General features: G+C 31.3%; 1 protein-coding gene across 2 annotated transcripts in view; it reads left to right on the plus strand.

Annotated features, from left to right (window-relative positions):
* Positions 1-501: 501 nt before the first annotated feature.
* The window catches only part of LOC145322003 (CD82 antigen-like), a 60,943-nt gene continuing 36,393 nt past the window's right edge, over positions 502-25,051 (plus strand). For both annotated transcript variants that reach the window (XM_080163729.1, XM_080163730.1), the window contains exons 1-2: positions 502-740; positions 19,526-19,609. In XM_080163729.1, the coding sequence (XP_080019855.1) occupies positions 666-740; positions 19,526-19,609 (159 nt within the window). In that variant the 5' untranslated portion in view covers positions 502-665. The remainder of the gene's footprint in view (positions 741-19,525; positions 19,610-25,051) is intronic.

Genomic DNA, 25,051 nt, shown 5'->3' on the forward strand with positions numbered 1-25,051 from the left:
GACAGATAACAATTAGAACTATATACTCACATACTTCAAACTATAGTCAAATAATAGACACATTACAATTAGAACTACATACTCACATACTTCAAACAACACGTATCTAATTGCATTAGAACTAATGATTAGTAGGTTGTGATTCTAAGTTTTAAAAATAAGACCATAAACAAAGGCGAATATTTTATTGATCTTTCGAACTTTCGAACAGGACATACATTAGATGTAGAGTATCCGCGCTGTTGAAATTTTTAAAACTTAAATATGTCATTAGCGATCTTTTTTCAATGGATATAGAATATACATGGATATATTGACAGAGTAAAAATTGCCATCAATTTAGCTTGCTAATATGAACCTCATTTATTAGTCAGTTCATTTATCCTGTAGGAGGGTAGCTGATGAGGTAAAGGGTGTGGATTATTTTAGCCAGCTGCGAGAATAATTTTATCAGAGTACATGAATCCAAATAATAACATATCCATTCTTTTTTTCAGACCAGAAAATGTAACACTTTCTACGGAATTCTGTGGTCAACATTTTAGATTTTAGTCAAAACATTTTTACACAATCTGCAATTCAAGTGACAAAAAAAATTTTTAAATCTGTGGAAAATTCATACTTTGTTATTGTTATAAAAAAAAGAACCAATAAAGTGATCTAAAATGTCTGTATATCCAACAAAAAGAAAGATGGGATGGTTGAGACATGTACTGACAGTACTCAGTGTTATCATTTTTGTAAGTATTCCATTTTATTCATCATTAAATAGGTTTTATTTAATTGTTCTCTTATTTGTTGGCTTAAAAACTTTGTGTGCTTCCATTAAATCGTGATTGGTTGGCTCAAACATGCATTGTCCAATATACAATCTAGTTATTCTAATCTACAGATGAGGTAATTTTGTTTATAATCATTTGCAATGATATCAATATATCATCCATTGTCTTATCCCTTAATATCTCTGTATCCTTATACTAAAGTAACAGGATGTCTGTGTGTTTGTGTGTTTGTACCAAAGGATCTCGCTAACCGCTGAACCGATCGGGTTCTCCTTAACAGGGTAGCTTCTCATAAGTCCCGGGAAGGTTTATTTTGGGGGAGGGTACCACCACCCTCCCAAGAGAAATGACAAAAAAATCAAAAAATTTTAAAATTTAGGGGAGACTTCAACATCAAATAAAGAGGTATCGTACATAAAAAATTAACTTTAACAAACAAAAACATTTAAAGTGCCACTAGAGGCCTCTAGGGGCGTAGCCGCTAGTGGGGACTAAAGTAGTAAAATATCTTAGCTGTATGGGTTTCCCGAAAGATCTCAAAACCAGTGAAACTGATTAATTCTACAGTTAGCATAGAAATTTAGTATTGTTCTAAGGAAGGTTTTGTGCTATTTTGTGAGATATCCTCAGGACCACAAAAACACTACTGCTTTAACAACTAGCATTATGCGTTTCGTTGAAGTCACTTTTTAATTTTCAGAAAATTACTTTTTTATGAGAAAACAGTATTCTATATTCCCTGAACAGTAGAGCCCAATCGGTTCAGCGGAGATCTTAGGCTTTAGACATTGTTATACTTAGTAAAAGTTCATTATGGACTTATTTCGACAAAAATAGTCACAAAATTTTTGTAATATAGTCATTGTTTACCATTAAAACAGATGCAATATCGTCAAAATAATTCATAAAAAATGTCAACGAAATACAGACAAGTTTAATATGAATAATAAAGAAAGTTATTTAAAACAATAAAAAAAAGAATTATGATAATATATATATATGCTAATCCATTTATCACTAATCATTATAATAATCATAACAAGGAAATATTTATGCAAAGTAGCATAGCCATAAATATAGATTGAAAACAATGTACTGTTTTCTGTATACCGTTCTTAATATTTTAAGAGAGAAAAAAATGTAGAAAGATATACTAAAGAAGTCTATAAACCGCTCGTATGTACTGTAGAGTCTAGATTTAGTATTTTATCCAGTTAAGATTGAGTAGATACTGTAGAGTCTAAATTATGTTTAATGAATTAATGAAGAATAAAAGTCAGTCGGACGGATAGCCATCAGATGTATGCAGATAATCTTAATGTAGAAAAGATTCACTTTTTTTAAAAGCCACAAAACTTGAAATTTTTACATCTCATTGCCTTCTTTGGCGACGTGTGCCAATTTTCAAGGTTTTAACAAATAAAGTTTTATTTGTTAACTAAATAAAATACACCCCTTAGTCAAGGAAGTCCAAGCTTTTCTTGAGGGGCATATTTAAGTGAAAACCAGCATATGCTTATGAGCTGTTTTTTTACAATAAAGTAGTTCCTTTAATAAAATAAATTTTTTTGTTTGCATTCCCTTAACAAGTTCATTAGCCCTAATTTTCTGTTATTTTTAACAGATTTATTATTACAAAAATGTATTAGATTAAAACTTGTATTTGCCAACTTTTGTCTAAGTTTAAGAATGCACGGTTCAGTGATTGTGTTATATATATCACTATTTTCTAATTTCTTTAGTGTCTTTCATCCAGGGATCTGAAGGGATAAGACAATGGATGATAAATTAACATAAGAAGTTTAAGAATGTTTGGTTCAGTAATTTTTTTTTATAGTATTGCTATGTATTTTCGGGTATAGTCCCTTTTGTGGCAACGCGCACCTTAAAGGGGCGATTCTTAATTTTTTTACAGTAGCTTTTCTCCTATTTCTAGCCCTTGCGGGGGCTTTAATCCTGCGGAGCTAATTGCCTAACCCTGTGGGGCAATCGCCTAACCTAAAATAACCTATAAAAAGTCATTACGAAGAATCGCCCCTTAAGGTGCGTTGCCACAAAAGGGACTATTCCCGTATTTTCAAATTTTTCTTTAGTGTTTTTAGTCAGGGAGTTTAAGGGATAAGACAATGGACGATTAATTGTTTCAAATATTCTAAATTGTCTTAGTCTTTAAATTGTACAAACACTTAAAAAGACATCCTATTACTTTATTGATAGACTATTAAACCAAATAATATTTATGTATTGTTTAGTGTTCTTTTGTTTTATGTTTTAATTCATATGGGACCTTGAAATTAAAGGGTAAGGAAATTTTTTTCATTAAATTTCATTTGTAAAAATCAGGGATCTAAAGGGATTAGACAATGGCCGATAAATTCATAATGATACACAGAATTATCACCTCTTTAGATTATAATTAGTGGTTGAAACTTTTGGACATTCAATTTATTAAACCAACCTACCAAAACTCAAAAGTCCCCAAAGTTGTTAAGCCAACGAAAACGAAAACGTTGGGGATGGACTAGTGTAATAAAAAGGCCCCTCCGTCCCTGTGTACAAATGTTGCTTTTTGTTTAATATAAGTGTACATTTACTTTTTCCAGTATGGCTTCGAAACTGATTAATATCTGCTGGATTATAACCAGTTCTGAGCCATACTGAAGAATTATGTATCACATAGTATTACGGACAATTCTATAATAATAACAAAATCAAATAATGATATAGATACTAGTTTTGTTAGGACGGGCCTTACAAAACTGTTTATAAGATTTTCATTTTTAATTTAACATATGTATATGTAAAACTAACTTTAAATTTTCCTGTATTTTTTGCCATAATAATTTATTCAATCTTAAATGCTACTCTATAATTAACTCTGTCTGTCACTCCGTAACGCTATTATGGAATTGTCAGCTGCTATTTAAGATAAACTTATAATTTTCATTGAAAATGTCTCTTTCCAATGAGAATCCAGTACACAACTTACTTAGTCCGTCGGTCCGTTGGTTATGCTACTTAAGACATATTTTTTTATGAATGTTTCATGATTTTCTTTGGTTCTTCTATGTTTTCTTTCTTTTCCTTTTTCTGCTTTTATAGCCAATGAAAATTTGCAGATCTACTGCAGTTCACGGTAAAATATTGCTTGTAAGCAATATTTCCAAAAATCTATGAATTTTAAAGGCTGCTAGCTGCCAAACGGCTGAACATACAGATCATGCCCGCACACTGTTTTAAGCGGCATGAGAAGGCCTACAAATAATCTGGAATAGCCATAAATCACTATTGCATAATTATCTTGCAGTGCAGAGAAATGCGCGAAAAAGACCTATTTTACGCGTTTTTTCTTCAGTGAAGCTTTCCCTGTGCATAATTGGATCTTGGCTATTCGAGATTATTTGTTGGCCTTCTTATGCCGCTTAAAATGGTGTGCGGGTATTATCTGTACGTTCAGCCGTTTGGCAGCTAGCAGCCTTTAAAATTTATAGATTTTTGGAAATATTGCTTACCAGCAATATTTTACCGTGAACTGCAGTAGATCCAAATTTGCTTTATATCTTACTTTGTCCGATTGTTTATCCATGATTTTTGTACTTCGCTACTATGTTGTCATATTTGTTTATCATTTTTCTCCGACTTAAAATGTGCAGAATTAAAATTTCAGTAAGGCTTCGAAACCGATTAATATCCTCTTAATTAGAACCGGTTCCAATCCATACTGAAAAATCATGTATAGCACCGTATTACAGAAATTTTCCACAAATACTAAAATAAAAATCATAATATCAATACCAGTCTTGTTAGACCGGGCCTTCAAAATTGGCTTTAATCTTATAATTTTTTACTTTAATATCCCCGAAAAGATGTCTATAAAACGATGGGATAAATAACTATTATGAAATCTAGCCAGTGTGGATCATTATTATATGACATAATGAATTCAATGACATTTAATATTTTCTTGTACATACGTGTATGTTTTAAGTCAGTTTGTATGTAAAGTTTAACAAGTACAAAAATGTTCAAAAAAAGCACAGCAGAAAAACAGAATAATGTTAATATACATTAAATATTTAGAAAATTAAATGATTTGTTTAAAGAACAAGCAGAAGAAAATTACTTCAAGAAGGGAGAGAACATTAATCTGTAAATTACATTGATAACCAAAGTTTTAAAACAACGTTATCTTTTTCGTTGACTCAAAAACTTTAAGTAATTTATTCTGATTGGTTAATTCTAAACTATTAGTTTTTTAAATTTTCAGCAAATAATTCTAATCTACATATGGGTTAATTTTGTTTATCATCATTAGTGATGTACATGCATAGTTCCTCCATTGTCTTATCCCTCTAGATCCCTGCAAATTGTATGGTCGATCGAATTAGCGGACGTACGTCCAAGCCCTAATTATAAGGTACGTATGCTCCTATTATTTTTTCAAGTTTCTAGTATAATATGCGTATATGTGTGTGCAAGTGCGTACGTTTGTTTAAAGCGTTTGCGTACAAGTGTGTGCGTCAATTAAATGTCATATGGTGGCGTAAGTTTTCCAACAAATGCATATTTTCCTTCTCTTTGTAATTCGATAAAATATTACTTGGATGTTGCACCAAATTTTCATGTTCTCTAATAAAGTGATACTCGTAGCTGGCTAAGATATCGATACCCCTCCTTTACACCATTCCTTTCCCTCCTACTGGGTGAACAAACTGGCCAATAAATGAGGTCAATATAAGCAATTTAAATTGCGGCAAAATTTCCCTTCTCAATATATCCACGTATATATTATATCCATTTCTTTATATTACACACTTACACAAATACAAGTTTCATTGTTATAGCAAGTTGACAAGCTTCTGCGAACTTATTTTGTCCGTATATAAGTAATTCCACAAACATTTGATTGGTTAGTTTAAGCTAGCAGTATTTAATTTGTTCAAACAAAAATTCTAATCTACATGAGGGGTAATTTTGTTTATCATCCATGTAGTAATGTAAGTAGTAAGTAGTAATGTTTGTTTGTCTGTAGCATAAGATTTTGTTAAATACTGATCCAATTTAGACTCCATTTTAGGGAAGCTTTACAAATGTCCCTGTAAGGTTTTATGCTATTTAATTTTTTGTTTGAGTCTTTTTTGTTTAGTTTTAGGCTATTTTCTGTTTTTTGATTTTTTTTAAAGACACTTTCATGTCATTAATGAATATTATCATCCTTGTTTGTTTTCTGTTCTTTGAGATACACCATATTTCATATTATTGTTTTCAAGAGAGTAAAAATGTACAGAAAACTCCATACATTATAGTACGGGTCTATAGTGAATCATAATACGTCATTTTTACATACTCTCAACCTTTTTAACGCCCTCAAAATGTTTTAAGATATATTAGATTACCTCACTCAAAATAAAAAAGCTTGGACGTCCCAAGTTGTCGGCAATCTTTTACTTTAAAGTTTATCTTAATTAAAGTAACCTTATATCGGTCTTAAGAAAGAATTAGATAAACAGCTGCAGGTTGCCAAAATATCTATTTTTAAAAGCGATGCTTTTCTATAATACGTCCGTCCGTAACGGATAGCTTTTTTCGTAAATTAAGGTATGTTAGAATTGTCCTATCGATTTCAAACTTTGCATGGTGATTCCTGTATTAGTTAGGTACGATTTAGAAAGCATAGCAACTCTATAATCATTACCAAAATGTCCGTACGTCCATTTTAAACAATTTGATTTTTCTACTTTTTTAACAACAAATTTTTATGTGATCTAATTATCTGATTGATCTGATTTTTTGTATACTTATTCCTGGGACAACAGAGTACAATATCATAAGCGAAGCAATTCTATAATAAAGTCCGAAAAATATAAGTATGTCTATAAACATTATTATATATCAAGCAGTTTTTTAACAAATTTACTTACAATTTTGCATCGACTCTTATACATTTATATTCTGATTATTTAGTTCTGACACTATACAAGTGTTAATGTCCGTTTGTCCTACCGTTTCAGCACTTCGCTTTTATGGATGTTGTCATCCTTGTTGTATATTTCCTTCTTCAGATTCCAAATTTTTTTTAGAAAATCGTAGTTGTCATAGGATAATTTACATTATGGAAGATTTCAACATAATATTAGTAGATTTATTTTTTTAGTAGATTTTTCATGTCTGTGTACATAAAATATATATAGTTTATATGTGATAGTTAAATACAAAAGTTTATATTTTCAATGACTCATGATGGCTTTCATGTGATATATCGAAAAATTTGGATGTTAGAAAAATGTATAAAAAATATCGGGTATAGTTCTATTCGAAATATTGCACCTTATGGGGCGATTCTTCGTATTTTTCACAGTAGATTTTCTTCTATTTCTAGCCCCTGCGGGGGGCTCTAACCCTGCGGGGCCAATTACCTAACCCTGTGGGGCAATCACCTAACCAAATATAACTTAACCTAACCTAAAATAACCAATAAAAAGCAATTTTAAAAATACGACGAATCGCCCCTTTTGAAGTACACCTAGTGGGTAGTGCGGAGCCACTAGTAACTACAAAGTAAAAGAATATATAAAGATATTTTTTCATTGATATAAAGGACAAAAACACCGTTAATTTTTTTTAAAGTGAATTTTCAATAAGCAATCCATTGACAAAATATGATAGAAAACCTTTAAAAAACTGATGCACAGGGATATTGCAACTGAAAAAATTGTACAACTTGTTAACTATTTAAAATTAAGATTAAGACAAAATTTAATAGTAATATTTGGTAATCATAAAAAAAAGACAGGACGTTTTTCATAAAAATGTGAAGGCATAATATTTTCTTGATGACTATATCCCTGTCCCGTCGGGTACACATGAGTGACTTTATTAGATACAGGGTGTAGCCCCACCACGTAATAATTATTATCAAAGCTTCAAATGTGAGGTAATTTCCCTTATAATTACCAGTGGACCATAAATAGCCCCTCTATTTTTTTTATTTGTGTTGATTTGTTCAGCTTGGGTTAGGTGTGGATAAGCAAGGTTTAGTAGATCCCCAACAGGGTCCTATTACACCAAAAGTAAAGGCACTCCACTCTGCAGAGGAGGGGAATGTTATCCTTTTCTTTAAGTAAGATAAACAGGGGGGGAGTTCTGGGTGTCTATTATCAAGTGATGCTACAAACTGTAATTGCTAGTAAATACTTTTTCAACTCTTTGTCTGCTATAATTTTTAATGGTTGACCAAATTTACAAAAATAGCAATAAACTATAAACTAGGGTTTGTCCAATTTTACTCTATATAAAAAAAAATGCTTAGTTCCGATTTCAAAAATTATAGAAAAAACAAATTTACCACTTAAAGACATACAAACACTGATTGTAGAAAACCTTTGCACCTAAAAAGGTTAAACATGTTTTTTAAAACATGTATAATACAAATATCATATCTAATACTAAATATACAACATGTATAGCAACATATATTTTACCATTTATAACTCATACACATGTACAAATATTGATCTATTTTTTCAAACTATTTCCGTAAACAAAATTTAAATACTATAAGGTTAGGAAATAGTAGTTTTGATAAAATAAACACTTAAATAGTCTTGTAAAATAATGCCCTATCACCAATGAAATCTAAATGGAGGCTTCAAATTAGTTTAAGATTAATTAGATGGCATATAAAAGTTTTTAAGACCTTTGCCTAACCCATCGAGGGGATCGTAACCCTGTTGAACTACCCAGTATCCCATATAACCTAACCAAACCTGCTCTAAAGTAAGAAACCAATAAACTGAAAACTTCTTTTCAATTTATTTCAGTACTCACCAAGCGCTTTAAAGAAACCGCCTAGACGGCCAGCTCTGTAATTATAGAAAGATTTTTTTAAATCAACCTATTGTAAATATTTATTAGTTAATTGTTGTATCCTATTATAGACAGCTTTCCGCGGATATTAAAATGAAAAATTAAAAGTTTTATCATTTAAATTATAATATTTGTGGCAAATATGATGCTATACATGATTTTTCAGTATGGCTTTGAACCAGTTCTAATCCAGCGGATACTCGGTTTCGAAAAATATTTCCAATTCAAAATTCAAATATTCCCTCTTTACCAAAAATTGACATATTTTTCTGGTTACAAATATAATTGGTAAAGGTATTACACATTATTTATTAATAATAATTCTAACGCCTACGGCGGTCGATATTTTTAATTTATTTTGTCATTATGCTCTAGTTTACCCGGTTAAACTTGGAATAATTGTTAATTAAGTCGATTAAATGATAATTCAGACTTTTTTTCAGAGGGATGTAAAGGGATAAGACAAAAGATGATAAATTGATGTACATCGCCAATGATGATACACAATATTACCCCTTCTGTAGATTGCAATTAGTTGTTGAAACGTTTGGACACTCAACTTAATGAACTGACAAATCAAAATACAATACAAATCCCTAAAAATGTTAAGCCAAAGAATAAGAAAACGTATTCATAGAACTTTTTTGACTTCCTCCCTGTTTTTACAACTTATTGTCTACAATAAAAATTACTGTTTGGAACATATATCTATAATACTTATATATTCTCATAAATGATTATGTTGATATATTTACAGCACTTGAGTTTAATAAGTTATGTCTGAGGGTGTAATTATTATCTTGATATTATTTCATCATAAGCTGACCATATTGTTATGCAATTCATGTAAAATTACTAAATTTATAATTAGCAAAATATTCTATTATTTAAAGTAGTAAGGATTTTATTTTAGAAATTTAGTATTCATTAAGAAACATTATTTTAAACATAAGTTGAAGTACTTTTTCTTAAGACTAAATATCCCTCCCCAAAAAGAAAAACGTGAAATAGTTATTTATCGCAGCGTGTTATAGAAAGCTTTCCGTGGATATTAAGATTAAAAATTATAAGGCCTGGATTTTACGATTTTGATTTTAATATTCGTGTAAAGTTGTCTGTGGTGCGATGTTTTACTTGATTTTTCAGTATGGCTGAGAAACGGTTCTAATCCAGTGGATATTTATCTGTTTCGAAGCCATATTGGAAAAATATTACCATTTTTGTGTGAACACTTTATGCGTCCATATTGGCCTGAAATGAATGGACCCGCACTGCATGCGTACATGACAGATGTAAGACAGGTGTGCGTATTAAACAACAACAAAAATCCATGAATAATCAGCGTAACATTATTTACAAATAAAATTATATTAATTAGTTGTGACTGTGCCCCTAGTATCTATGGACCCTATATTTAAACAGAAAAATGGAGACAGAAAAATAGTATACTAAACCATCCCGAAACCTCTGTGGAGCTTCCCCTAAAAGGAAAACTCTATAAGTTCAGTAGTTATTATAATCATAAACTTCAGCAAAAAAATTTACTTTATTATTGAGGCAAAAAGATTATAAACTGTCTATGTTAAATGGGTATATTATAAAAAAAATCATATTTTAATATTTAACAAAATTTGTAAGTAAATCTAAATTCAAACTAGACTCAAATAAATCTTTCCAAGTAAAAACATAAATACTGACATTTGAACATCCAAATACTTTTAACTTTGAATTTTTTATGTTATTTTGATTTCCAGTATTAAAGTAGGAACACTTTAGGTGGCATGCAATAGTAAAATTATTTAACATGTCATGTATGAAATTGTCTTAATGTTTAAGGATAATTAGTCTAGAAAATAAAAAGTATGTAGAGAAAAGGAGGTTATATTTTAGTAAGAAATAACAGATTTAATAATATAATTTCTCGTATTCATTCGAATCCGGTGGATAGGAACCGGTTCTCATCCATACGAAAAAACTATGTCTAGCATCGTATTATATCCAGTTTTCTACGAATATAGAAATGTACAATCATAAGATTGAAACCAGTTTTTTTTAGCCGGTGCCTCCGGCATCTCGGGGCTAAAAAAACTAGTTTTAATCTTATAATTGTACATTCTATGTCCGCGGAAAGCCGTTTATAATACGATACGAGAAATAACTATTCTTATTTTCTTCTATGAAAACAATGGTAGTTTACACTAATAAGAAGAAAAACAACATTTTTTCTCAATCAAATATAAATTTTACTGTAAAGTTAAAAGTAAAATTAATGGTACAATTTTTTATTTTAAAGGGGTTTTAAAAGTTTGGGGGGGATATCTAATGCATTTTATAAATTTTGAGGGCATAAAATGAGAGTTTTTAAAGTTTGAAGGGAGTAAACACCCCTTCACCCCCCACCCTTGAACTTCTATGAAGTTTCACACAACTTTGCCCTAGCTCATTAGGGCATCTTTAAATTGAACACAGTAATAGTGTCGGACTGATTATGACGTAACAAAAAAAATTAGCCAATGAGAGGCCACTATAAATTTTACCATTGGTCAATAATGGCCTCTCATTGGCTAATTTTTTTTGTTGCGACATAATCAGTCCGACACTTTTACTGTGTTCTTTAAATTAATAAAAAAAAGATCAAAATGATTTTAAGACTATAGTTTCATACTTAAATAGTCTAAAACCATCCCAGGAGCAATGTGAAGCTTATCTGAAATGAAAAACTCGGACAAAACAACAAAAACCTTCTTACTATACATATACTACAGGATATGTGTACCTGTCTTTGCATATGTATTGTCTAAGCTCCAAATTCATTACAATTTTCTCTTTCGCGTTTTCATTATTTTTGTTTGCATGTTTATATAAATTTACAGAATTAATACGCTCCTTGTATTAGAATAAGCGGTTAGGCCTATCAATCCCTTTAGATTTATTTTAAAAATAAGGGGGGGGGGGGGGAGGTCTTCAGTGCTCATCTTTAACTTGTGAAAATGTGAAATCTCTAAAATATTTTTCTTATAACAAATATGATCTCAAAAACTTTTTTTGTCTGTAGCTTAGGATTTCGGTAGCTACTACACAAACTAAGTTTAAATTTAATTTAAAATTTACCCCTACCCTGCTCCCCCAACGATTTAGGAGGGGGTATTTACTCCCCCCAAACAATTTTGGGGGGGGGTAAATACCCCCCCAAAATAGAAAATCTTTAACAAAAAAAATTTTTGCGCGCTTCGCGCGCATTTTTATACTAAATTTTTGATCAAATTTAAATTACGGAAATTTTACCCCGGGGGTAAATTTTTGGGGGGGTAAACAAATTTTACCCCTGCCAACAGATTTCAGGGGGGGGTAATTACCCCCCCCAAGCAAATTTTACCCCCGGGGTAAAAATTTTGGGGGGGGGTAAAAAAAATTTGCGGCGCGCTTCGCGCGTCATTTTACCCCCCCCTTAAAAAAATTTTACCCCCCACAAAATAAAAAGCTTGGACGCCCCTGATCGATCCCATGGTGTTTTTAGGCTATTTGTTTTATTTTTCAATTCTTTGGATGGTTTTAGGCTATTTTCCCGTCCATTCTGTACCTTTTTAACACAGAGCCCCTTAATGCAAGGGGCACATCCGCTAGTTTTACTTTATAGATATACGTTTTAAATAGAATTGATTATAGGAAATAAAGACAAGATGATGATATGATTACTGACAGCTCTCAATAAACTACCTTTCTTAATAACAACAAATTTAGAACTAAATTTGTTTCCTTCTAGAGAACTGCCATTCTATACTTTTTAAAGTCTCTTTTTAAAACTTTTGAATATTTTGTAATGTAATGAAATCCACTTGCGCTTTACTTGTATTCAAAGCGTGCACAGCAATTTACCAGGGGGGGGTGAAATAAGGGTAAGGCAATCTTTACAAATTTCAATTTTAAGGGGGCATTGACACCCCTCTACATTTATATTTTGGGGTTGCTATGTAATGCAGTTTTGTATCAGTGCTCAAAGGAAGGGGTAGTAATTTGACATCTTAAAGTTTGAAATTAGTAAATTATAGAGTAGATTCGCTGCTAGCAAACCTAAAAATACATTCATAGTAATATTACTGTAACTTGTTTCCTTAATTTTATTTCATTTCCCGATATGATCCTCCAATTCGTAAGTGGACTACTATATCACTTGCCTCCACACACAAAAAAAAACAGCTTCTTGTTGTGAGGAGAGGGGAGAATGGGCTGTTTATGACACAAGTACATAAAGTTTTCTCATTCGTTGCTCAACAAATTTGGGGACTCAAATGAATTTTAATTGTCCATACGTCTCAACCACTAAATGTAATCTATAGAAGGGATAGTTTTGTATATCATCATGGGATGTACATCAATTTATCGGGCATTCTTGCTAGAATGTATTTAACTTTACTTAACATATCCTCACTCACCCCTAAGAAAAGAAATTAAGAGGGGAGGGCGGTATTTTTGACCAACTGACGAATTTGTGGGATTTTGCCCATTTCCCTGCTTTATGACAAGGTAGGGAAGTGGAAAATTTAAATTTTATATGCAACACAGGGGATTAGAAAGGGACAAAAATTTTAAGCTGAAAATATTTTTTATAAAACTTTTTTAACAAAAATTAATTGTTTCGAGGGTAATGTTACATCACTTTCTAGTTAAAATTGCATTGTCAACTGCTGCTTTGTCATGTGAATAACATAAATTGTAAGGGAAATTTCTTGGCCCACAAACAGACGTATCCTTTAGTTTGACTTTCCGATATAGTTCTACATTTATTGGATTTGTTGTCCGTTGGGCGTTCATCACATGATCTAAGGATACACTTTAGAAATATTAAGGCAAACCTCTTGATTTCAAGACGTTTATTGACTACTTTTAAAAATTGAAAAAATTCATATTTTATTGTGTACAATAAAACACTTTTTACATGCTAAATAAATGCAATTATTTTTTGTAAGGAAATCATTAAATTTTACCATAGAAAAGCAAATTAAAAAGTAACATTTGTTTAAACATTTTTTTTTACTTTGACATTAATATGAATAAACTAAGACTATGTTAATAGTACAGTAAATTGTTATACTGTGAATTTAAAGAATTATTGACTAAAATATAAGTTAAGCTTGTCTAATATGATATTAGCAGCAAAGATTTAAACAAGGATGACAAGATCCATAAGTAGCGAAACACAAAATAAATATTTCAGCCGTTATCTTCAATAGCAACCACGAAAATCACATTCAACATAAAGCGATGCAAACTGACGGACAGACGGGCGGACAGTCAAACAGAACTAAAGATTAGCTATTCTACTTAACACTTTCAAAGAATTCACATTATTTTTTAAAAAGATCCTTTTATCCCCAAGATCCCTGATTTAAAGTCAGCTAAATGCTTTGTCATTAATTTGTAAAAAAGCCCTGCAAAGCAAAGATTAGGGAATTATCTTTTCCGCCTTGAAATTGAATAAGAATAGATCATTTAGAAAAAGAGGTCTAAAATGCTATTTAAAATCTTTTAAGGCTCGGCAATAGTAATGGATATATTATTACTTGGATCTTACACCACATTTTCATGATCCCTGATAAACTGAAACATGTAGCGGGCTAAAACAAGGATACCCCCATCCTCTGCTTCTGGATGAATGAAATGACCAATAAGTAAGTTCCATGTTAGCAATACCTCATAAATTGTAGGTTGCATTCTTGTGAAAAATTGCAACTGTGATACAGATTTTTTAATTAAAGCGGTTGTGGTTCCGTTGCTCTAAAATATAGACGGCTGTGTTCTTATGTGCAATGGTATGCATTTCGGCAGCAGATTGTTCTAAAATTGATCACAAGCCCATCATTATAAGGGAGTCATGTCATTTCTACAACGAGCAAAAGTTAGCTACTGTGTTTTTGACAAAAAGCAGTCGGTTTTTTGTCAATTAGATTTTTAGATATATAATTGACATTATTTTAAAATCTCTTAATTTTAAGATAATTATTATTTGTCGTATCTTATTGTAGACAGCTTTCTGCGGTTTTTAAATGAAAAACTATAAGATTAAGACTGATATTGATTTTATGATTTTTAATATTCGTGGACAGTTGTCTGTAATACAATGCTATACATAATTTTAGTATGGCTTATTTTAGTACTAATCCAGCGGATATTAATCGGTTCCGAAGCCATACTGGAATAGAAATTATTGGCCATCTATTTCCAATATCTTTTTTGTCATGAAGCAAGTTTGAACTGAGTACTTATTTACTTAATTTAGTCCTTGAATTCACAAATTTTAGGGGTTATACCAACATCCGTTCGTCTGAAAACATGGTTTGCATTTATAGATATACTTATTAGAGAAATTAATTATCCACTTCATCCTATAGAAGAGTAGTATGTTGTCTGTCTGTTTGTTTTCCACATCAAAACAATATTTATATATTTTTATGCTGATATTGTTATCAATTTAGATGATATGGGTTATTTATAGCATCGTATTATAGACAGTCTAACAAAACTAATAGGTATGAATATTATGATTTTTATTTTTATTATTTACCTTAATTATTGTCTTAAATACGATACGATGTATGATTTTTTTAATATTGCTCAGAACCGGTTCTAATCCAGTGGAATATATTCTTTTCTTATGTACGTTATATATTTAGTTTTAATCAAATTCTGGGGGCCAATTAGATTTTTGTTGTTGTTGAACTATCCCTTTCTTATAATGATTGTGAATCCTTTAATTTTAGAATGACTGGCTAGGTTGTTAGTAGCGCGTAGCTACTTTATAAGTATTGAATGTTTATGCCGTATTAGTAAGTGGACTACCGATATAACCTCTAGGGGTGAGGCTGCTTTAACGTTTGGTCCAACAACCAAGGATAAATTAGGGGATTCATGTGTCCTTTTCTTTCCAAACACCCAGGGTATTGTGCAACGAAACACCCTAACTGTACATGGTATTAAGTTGTTCCTGTTTAAGAGCCAAGGCATTTCTCCCACCTTTACTATAATTGTTACGTGGCTGGCACCATAAAACTCGAACCCTACAACTACAAAAGACACGTTGCCATTGAAAATGCCGTTGGGTAGAAATTTACTAAAGTGTGTAAAATGAAAATAAATGCAACGTTCTTGTTGTGTTATTGTTATGTGCAATTTTGTCCTTGTTAGATGACTTGAGTGGAGATATAATGACAAGTAACACCTCTCTATTCTTATTTACACATATACACATTTAATACCAGGGAGGGAGGGGACACTGGGTTGATCATTACACTAGTCCCCAAAGTTTTATAATTACATTTTTCTTTTTGTACAACAACGTTTAAGACTTTAAAGAACTTTGATTGGTTTGTTTAGAGTGAGTGTCCAAACGTTTCAACTACAAATTTTAATCTACAGAAGGGATAATTTTATGGATGATCATTTGGAATGTGAATCAATTAATCGACGTTTGTCTTATCCCTTTAGATCCCTGGTCAGCACCTACAAATTATGTCTAATAGTTTACCCTTTCAAACAAATATTTAGATTTCTATGATTTTGCATGTTTTTTTCTAATAATGAGTGTTTTATACTTTTTAAGCTCTTGCTGGACAAACTAAGGGGGGGGGGGGGCGGGCGGGATATCCTCCCCCTCAAAAATATTATGGCATATTGGTTCAACTCCTTGTTTTTACAAATTCACGTATTATTTACATTTCACAACATCTCCCATACACAAAGTTTCTCACAAGTGGGTGTAGGTACCCTCCCCTAAATTAGATAAAAACAAGGATGACAACATCCATAAGTAGCGAAGCATACAAATTAAATAAGAATTTAGATATTAGTTGACAAAAGCATGCATATTAGGAAAAAATCACGAAACCTTTTCAACATTTGTTAATTTCTTAATATTTATTTATATTTCAGTACTATGACTAACAGACTGACGGTCAAAGTAAATTACATACTGGATGCTCAGAACGTCGGGAAATTTAATTTTGATATTTTTAACTACAAAAATTTAAAAAAAAAACGGACCATAAACACCAAAGATATGAAGAAAAATGTGAAAAATATAAAAATAGCCAAAAACCTGCAAAAAGGCAGTCTGACCGCCATTGATGTGTTCTTGAAACGAAAGGAAATTTAATTTTGATATCTATAACTGAAAAACTTTGGAAATTGGGCCATAAACACCAAAGGTATGGAGAAAAATGTGAAAAATAAAAAATAGCCTAAAACCTGCTTAAAGGCAGTCTGACCTTCATAGTTGTTTTCTTGAAACGACAGGAAATTTAATTTTGATTCTATAACTGAAAAAATTTTGGAAATCGGACCATAAACACCAAAGATATGGAGAAAAATGTGAAAAATACAAAAATAGCCTAAAACCTGTTAAAAAGCGGTCCTATCGACATTGATGTTTTATAGTTAATTGTGCTCCTTGATAATGGGAATGTTGTCAAAAAATTTCAGCCTTTTATCTTTTATAGGAGCCGAGAAAATCACGTTTCCCCCAAACTAAGACGGACAGACGGACAGACGGACAGACGGACATTTCAAATTATAGAGTAGCTTCGCTACTAAAAAACATACCAGGACATATAAGAATCTTTACTGTAAGAGGTAAGCGATATCTTTAGTCACCGGCAGACAGACATCCTACCACTTTTATATGAGGATTTATGCAGAATTAAACACTAATGTAGATGAAATTGAGTGATTAGATTTAGGTTACGTAATAATAATAGAATAATTCAATTCTAAATGGTCTATTAGACTACGCCCTTTTATTAAAAACGGTAAAACGATATGAACTGTTAATAACCTCTAGCAAATATTTTATGTATTTCTAAAATTATCATATGATTTTTGCGGCAAATTTAAAGAATATTTAGATATACTTTTTTAAGTCCTTAAACCTTTGAAACCACCCTAAAAAATTTCAAAAATACATCAGAATACCACCCATAAACCTTTGAAACCCCTCCCCCCCCCCTCCCCGCAAAAAAGCTTGTTAGGAGATAAGACATGTTGATAATAAATTTAAGAAAACCACCAAAATTATCCTTTTTTAAATCAAAATTATTGGTGGAAAAGTTTGCCAGTTTGTACCACCAAAAGGTTTTCAGACATTAAATTTGTGATCGAGATTATAAAACTTTTATTACCAATTTAATTTATGGTTAATTGTGCCTTCCCTCCCTCCAAGTTAGGTACAAAACAAATGTATCTTTCACCTATAAAGATTAGTTTATCATACATTTTCCTGTCCCTGTATGCCTTGCTGTTGGTTGAAAATGTAGAAAACCGGAAATGTTTGCAACTCTGAGGCAAAATCAATTATAATGATAATGATAACATCCTGTACACAAAAAAAGCTATACTTACATTATTCCTTGTTCATACAATGGAGTGGGGATTTTGAATATGATATTATTTACTTGTGTGGAAAAATTTCCATTACTAGTAATAGTTATTTCTCGCATCGTATTATAAACAGCTTTACGCTGATATAGAATGTACAATTATAAGATTAAAACCAGTTTTTTAGCCCCGCAGTGCCGAAGGCACCGGCTAAAAAAACTGGCTTTACTCTTATGATTGTACATTTTTATATTCGTACATAGAAAGCTGGATATAATACGATGCTAGACATAGTTTTTTCGTATGGATGAGAACCGGTTCCTATCCACCGGATTCGAATGAATACGAGAAAAAGATAATTCACAGTCAAAATTCCTCTTCCTCACCCTGAAATTTAATTTTCAAAACTCAATAAGAACTAGGGTGTATAATCCCTTTCCTTACAACGCCTCTAAAGGGGCGTTTCTTCGTATTTTCACATTGCTTTTAATAGGTTATTTAGGTCAAGTTATTATAGGTTAGGTGATTGCCCCGCAGGGTTAGAGCCTCCCGCATTGGGTAGAAATAGAAGAAAAGCTACTGTGAAAATACGACAAAAAAACTCCCCTTAAGAGGCGTTGACACAAAAGGGACTATAATCAAACTATTAACATAGATCTTTTCTGCGTTTATAAAAAAGTGAATGTTTTAAATATAGCATAGAAAATATCACTTTTTAAACCAGATTATTACAAATCCAAGATCTATCACAGATAATAGAAAATAAGAAAAACAGGCAAACTGTGGTACATTTAAATTTCCCACTATTCCAACACATTATGTCCATAACTAGGACAGTCAACTGGTAGTTTTACATAGATTTTAATATCAAAACTTTCTTTTTAAAATTTAACACCCTTCTCCCCCTAGAAAAAAAACACTAAGAAAAAAAGTCAAAAAGCGTTACTTTTTTGTGCAATTATAGTTTTTAGCAATAAATAAAAAGTACTTTCCATTTCAAATTGACTTTTTTACAAAATGTTTAAATTTATCATTTTCCCTCCTCTTTAAAGAAATCTCTATGGGACGACTTGGTAAATAATTTATCTCTGTGTTTTGTTGATTTTAGATGTGAAATTAATTCTTTACTTCCTTGGTTTTTATCATAAATAATAATGATTTATTTAGCATCTTAAGGCTTAGAAATTATGATTTATAAGTTTGTAAACTTTTTAGAAAATTTTATATATGAAACAGGCGCCATGGACCTTAAAGGATAAGACAATTATGATAATAAACAAAATTAACCCTTGTATAGGGTAATATTGTTCTTGAAAATTATAGCTTGAAGCAAACAGCAAAGATTTAACAAATGTACCTAAAGTTTTTAAGCCAATGAATGAGAGAACGTGATTATAAATAATTTGATACTAGTGTAATGTACATTGTGCAATCAAATGTAAAACTTAACCTTAGTTTTATTTTTATCTGTATATAATGTAGATTAATTATAATGTTATTTTGTATTTTAGTTCCTGGGATGTGTGGTGATTGGTTACATGGCCTGGGTACTTGCCACCTCCGTCACTGTTACAAGATTTATTGATGGTTCTATGGTAAGTTTTATAATTGATTGCGGCATTTTTGGGAAATCGCGCGCTTATAAATAGAAATCCGCAAAAAAAAGTAACTTTCCATTCCAATTTTTTATTGGCTAAATTTGTTACTGTTCCAAGATTTATTGATGGTTCTATGGTAAGTTTTATAATTGATTGCGGCATTTTTGGGAAATCGCGCGCTTATAAATAGAAATCCGCAAAAAAAAGTAACTTTCCATTCCAATTTTTTATTGGCTAAATTTGTTACTGTTCCAAGATTTATTGATGGTTCTATGGTAAGTTTTATAATTGATTGCGGCATTTTTGGGAAATCGCGCGCTTATAAATAGAAATCCGCAAAAAAAAGTAACTTTCCATTCCAATTTTTTATTGGCTAAATTTGTTACTGTTCCAAGATTTATTGGTGGTTCTATGGTGAGTTTTGTTTGTTATGATGAAATGACATATAGTATTTACGTCTTCCACTAATTCAAACAAATTGTCTAGTGCTTACTCGTCATTTGTCCGTTGGGACATCTAAATCGACGGTTCGTAATTATTTTTTTTTCATAATGACTAAATTTGGAGGGATGGGTTATAAAAAAAATACAAGTATCGCTAATTTGGCGGTAGTCAGATCACCAAATTTTATAGTGAACAAATTTATCAATAAATTGAAAGAAACGTGTTTAAACAAAACAGGGTTATTAATATACAATTTTATCCAATTTTTGAATATTTTGAATATGACTTTAGAAGGATTTTTAAAAAATTAATTTTGAAAATTTTACCCATATATAAATAATGTACTCTTGGAGTCTAGAATATTAAATGTAAATGCATATAATGTATAATGTCTAATTTCCATGAATTTCCTTACATGCAGTTTTCAAATATATTCTTGTCTATCTTTTTATTCCGGGTCAATTTATTTTTTTTTCTTCAGTTTTAGTGTTTTATAAATGTAGCAAAAATGGTATTTTTATAGCACAAAAATTAACCCAAACATTCCCTTTCAAGTTTTCATAAAATGCAAAAAAAATCAACTATCTTACTAAATGAGTACGCCTAACTTTTTTTTCTACTTATATTTTTTTTGAATAGTGCAAAAATATACTTTAAGGGGATGAAAGGTGGGAAAGGGTAAAGTTTTTGGGTAAGGAAGTAAACAAGGAAGGGTGGGTGGGATGCAGGGCGGGGTAATTCTCATATTTATGGGAGGTTAATAGGGGTCTAGCATGCCTCATTGTCATCAGTCTCTTCCTACAATGGATTTAGAATATGTGTGGATATTTTGACAGGGTAATTAGATTGCTTTTATAATCCTCAGATATTGGTCAATATGTTCCTCCGTGGTCAGGAAAGTGGAGGGGTAAGGTTTTGAATCCTTATATTAGCAAGCTGGGAGAAACATTTTATCAGGGTATACGAGAATCTCTCACAATATCCATGTATTCTATATATCCATTGTCATTATAATGTTGGTACAGAACAACAACTTTATTAACTTTTTTGTATTCATTCGAATCCGGTGGATAGGAACCGGATCTCATCCATACGAAAAAAACTATGTCTAGCATCGTATTATATCCAGCTTTCTACGAATATAAAAATGTTCAATCATAAGATTAAAACTAGTTTTTTAGCCCGTGCCTTCGGCACCTAGGGGCTAAAAAACTGACTTTAATCTTATAATTGTACATTCTATATCCGCGGAAAGCGGTTTACAATACGATGAAAGAAATAACTAATATTACATCCACAAGCAACATTTTTAAATAATTTAGTCTGTCTTAACAAGTTTTAAGTTTGGTTTGTCAATCATACAAAAAATATTTGTTTAACTATTTAACTTTCAGCTGGGGAGGATACTTTTATGCCTCTGTAGTTTCTACACTCTTTTTAAGAAAATAATTATACCTATTTGTTGTTTTTATATTTTGGTATTACCTTAATAATGCAAAAACGCATTCAATCCACGTTCTCCAAAAAATATATGCAACAATTATAGCATTATTATTTTTATTGCCAGGAGGAAAGCTTTAAATCAATAATTAGTTGAAATATACTTTCATTGCCTTCTCATTTTAGTTCTTATAAAAGGTTAATCTTGACCTTATCCTTAAAATTTTTTACAATGAATGTGGATTAAATAGAATCACAATTTTATCCCAACTGCAGGGTAGAATAACTCTACACCCCTATCTTTCCCCCACAAGGATGATAATTTACTAATATTTTCAATGAACAATATCCATATAATAAAGTAACAGGATGTCTATCTGTTTGTCTGTACCGAAGGATCTCGCTAACCGCTGAACCGATCGGGTTCTCCTTGAAAGCAACATAGATAGGTATCGTATTACTTTTTTTAAATATAGCCGCTTGTTATATATATTGTAGTCCAATTTGAAAAATTAACTTATTTTTAGTTGTAACATCCCTTTAACCCTAGTAAAATTACTCTATTAATTTTGCCACAAACTGTCAATTTTTGATTTGATATAAATTGAATAATTACACGGTAAGTAATTAATCAACCCTTTACATAGTATGATCGCCAGGGAGGGAGGGGAAATGGGGCTGTTTATTACACTGGTTCTTAAAGTTTTAAAATAACGTATTTTTATTTATCGGCTAAACAACTTTGCGGACTTTTATTGAATTTTGATTTGTTGGTTCATTAAGTTGAGTGTCCTAACGTTTCAACTATTAATTGTAATCTTCAGAAGGGGCTATATTGTGTATCATCATTGGGGATGTATATCAATTTACCTGCCTTTTGGGACTAGCTCAGCTCATTGTCAAAAAAATTATTTTTTTAGATGTTGTAATTTGTAACTTAATTCTGAATCAAAATCAATAATTTAGTTATATAATGAAAAATTATAATGCTTTAAATTCATAGGTCAATGGTCAAAGACAATATATGGATATAGTAAACGGGGAAAGTCGTCAATTTAGGTTACTTATATGAACCTCATTTATTGGTTAGTTCATTCATCCAGAATGAGAGGGGGAGTGGATTAAAGGGGGTGGAGATGGGTGTATCGTTATTTTAGCCAGCTGTGGGTTTCACTTTATTAGAGTACATGAAAATCTGGAGCAACTTCCAAGTATAATATGTAGATTGTTCAATGGCTAACCAAATTTATAAATTTCATCTTACACTTGGTTTAATCACTTAATTAAATTATGAAATTGAAATTAAAGTAAAATCATTTCTCGTATTCATTCGAATCCGGTGGATAGGAACCGGTTCTCATCCATACGAAAAAACTATGTCTAGCATCGTATTATAGCCAGCTTTCTACGAATATAAAAATGTACAATTATAAGATTAAAAACAGTTTTTTTAGCCCGTGCCTTCGGCACCTCGGGTCTAAAAAAAACTGGTTTTAATCTTATAATTGTACATTCTATATCTGCGGAAAGTCGTTTATAATACGATGCGAGAAATAACTATTAGACGTAACTTTTCTAAAATTTAAAAATTAGATTTGATCTTTATTAAAAATACATGTTTACGCCAGTTTTTCATGTAATCTAATAAATTAATTATCGCAGCTGGCTAATATAACGATTCTCCCTATCTTACCCCATCCTCTCCCCTCCTACTTGATGAACGAACTGACCAATACATGAGGTCCATTTTAGCAACCTAAACTGACGTCGAATTTTCCCCTGTGAATGATATATCCTTTGATAGAATAGACACCTAAATACTATTCCTGGGCTGATAAACAAAGAATAAAACAAGGATGACAACATCCATAAAAGCGAAGCTCTGAAACGGTAGGACAAACGGACATTAACACTTGTATAATGTCAGAACTGAATAATCAGAATGCGAATGTATAAGAGTCAAAGCAAAATTGTAAGTAAATTTGTTGAAAAACTGCTTGATACAGGATAATGATTATGGACATACTTACATTTTCAGGACTTGATTATAGAGTTGCTTCGCTTATAATATTGTACTTTGTTGTCCCAGGAATCAGTATACCAAAAATCAGACCAATCGGATAACTAGGTCACATACAAATTTGTTGTTAAAAATGTAAAAAAAATCAACATGTTTAAAATGGACGTACGGACATTCTGGTAATGATTATAGAGTTGCTACGCTTTCTAACTCGTACCTAACTATTACAGAAATCACCATGCAAAATTTGAAATCGATAGGACAATTCTAACATGTCTAAATTAACGAAAAAAGCTATTTAAAAAAGTTAAAAAAAATCAACATGTTTAAAATGGACGTACGGACATTTTGGTAATCATTAATATTATAGAGTTGCTACGCTTTCTAAATCGTACCTAACTACTAAAGGAATCACCATGCAAAATTTGAAATCGATAGGACAATTCTAACATGTCTAAATTAACGAAAAAAGCTATCCGTGACGGACGGACGTACGGACGGACCGACCCTAATTATAGAAAAGCTTCGCTTTTAAAAACGCATATCAACACTAAAGTTAATACTTTTAATATTTTAAACAAAATATTATTATTACAGCCTAAAATCAATAAAACAATTTATCTTTTTTGCAGTTATTGTAAATAAATCTTGTATTTTTATGAGTAATGATGAAAAGACGTGGTCTGGGTGTGGATTCAATCAAGCAAAAGTTTATCTTCTAGAAGTTTAATATTCCGAAATGAGATTTTTGTCTTTCTCTTATTATGAAGTGCTCAATTTTAGGGAAGATTCATATAGAATCATATGTTTTTTTGTAAAATAAATTCTTCGGATGGATTTAGTCTATTCTAAGCATTCTCCTTTCAAAATCTGATCCCCTAGATGCTAAGAGCGAAGCAACGAAGCTTTTCATAGTGCCTATAAAAATAACGTCATACTGGTCTACCATTTGTCAGTCAAAATGTATACTGGCCTGCCATTGGTAATTTAGTCTGTGTATTAGTCTATCATTGGTCATTTGTATTGTATGGCGTCATTTTTTAAAGACACTAAAAACAGCTATTATTGTTATTAAAATGCAGCAAAATTTCAAAATCAGCGCTGTAATGATAAATTTGTAGTTCTGGTGGGTGTCCTGCCATACTCCAGGGTTAATAGAGAAATTAATGTTTGAACCTTGAAATTTTATTTGTTCGCGCAAGTACAGCTTGGATAGTCAAGTGATTGTAGTATGGTAGAGAGAATATACTCTCTCTAGTTGGTCGCGCAAGTACAGCCGGGGTAGTCAAGTGATTGCAGTATATTAGAGCGAATATGCTTATATTCTTTTGATAGACTATAAGCACCTAGTCAATGTCCCCCTTCTCAATTATTAGTTTCTGTTTTGGTAGTCTACGAACGGGTTGTGTTTTTTTGTTTTGTTCTGGGTCTCAAAACCAATAGTCCGATGAATCTTCGGAAAATTGTAGACCAGTCAAAAAAAATTCTAAGATCTTACTAGAGTGTAATTTAGGTGTATTAGATGGTTTTGAGAA

This window comes from Acartia tonsa, chromosome 6, assembly GCF_053477335.1.
Source record: "Acartia tonsa isolate MP-2025a chromosome 6, ASM5347733v1, whole genome shotgun sequence".
In the NCBI taxonomy this organism is placed as follows: domain Eukaryota; kingdom Metazoa; phylum Arthropoda; class Copepoda; order Calanoida; family Acartiidae; genus Acartia; species Acartia tonsa.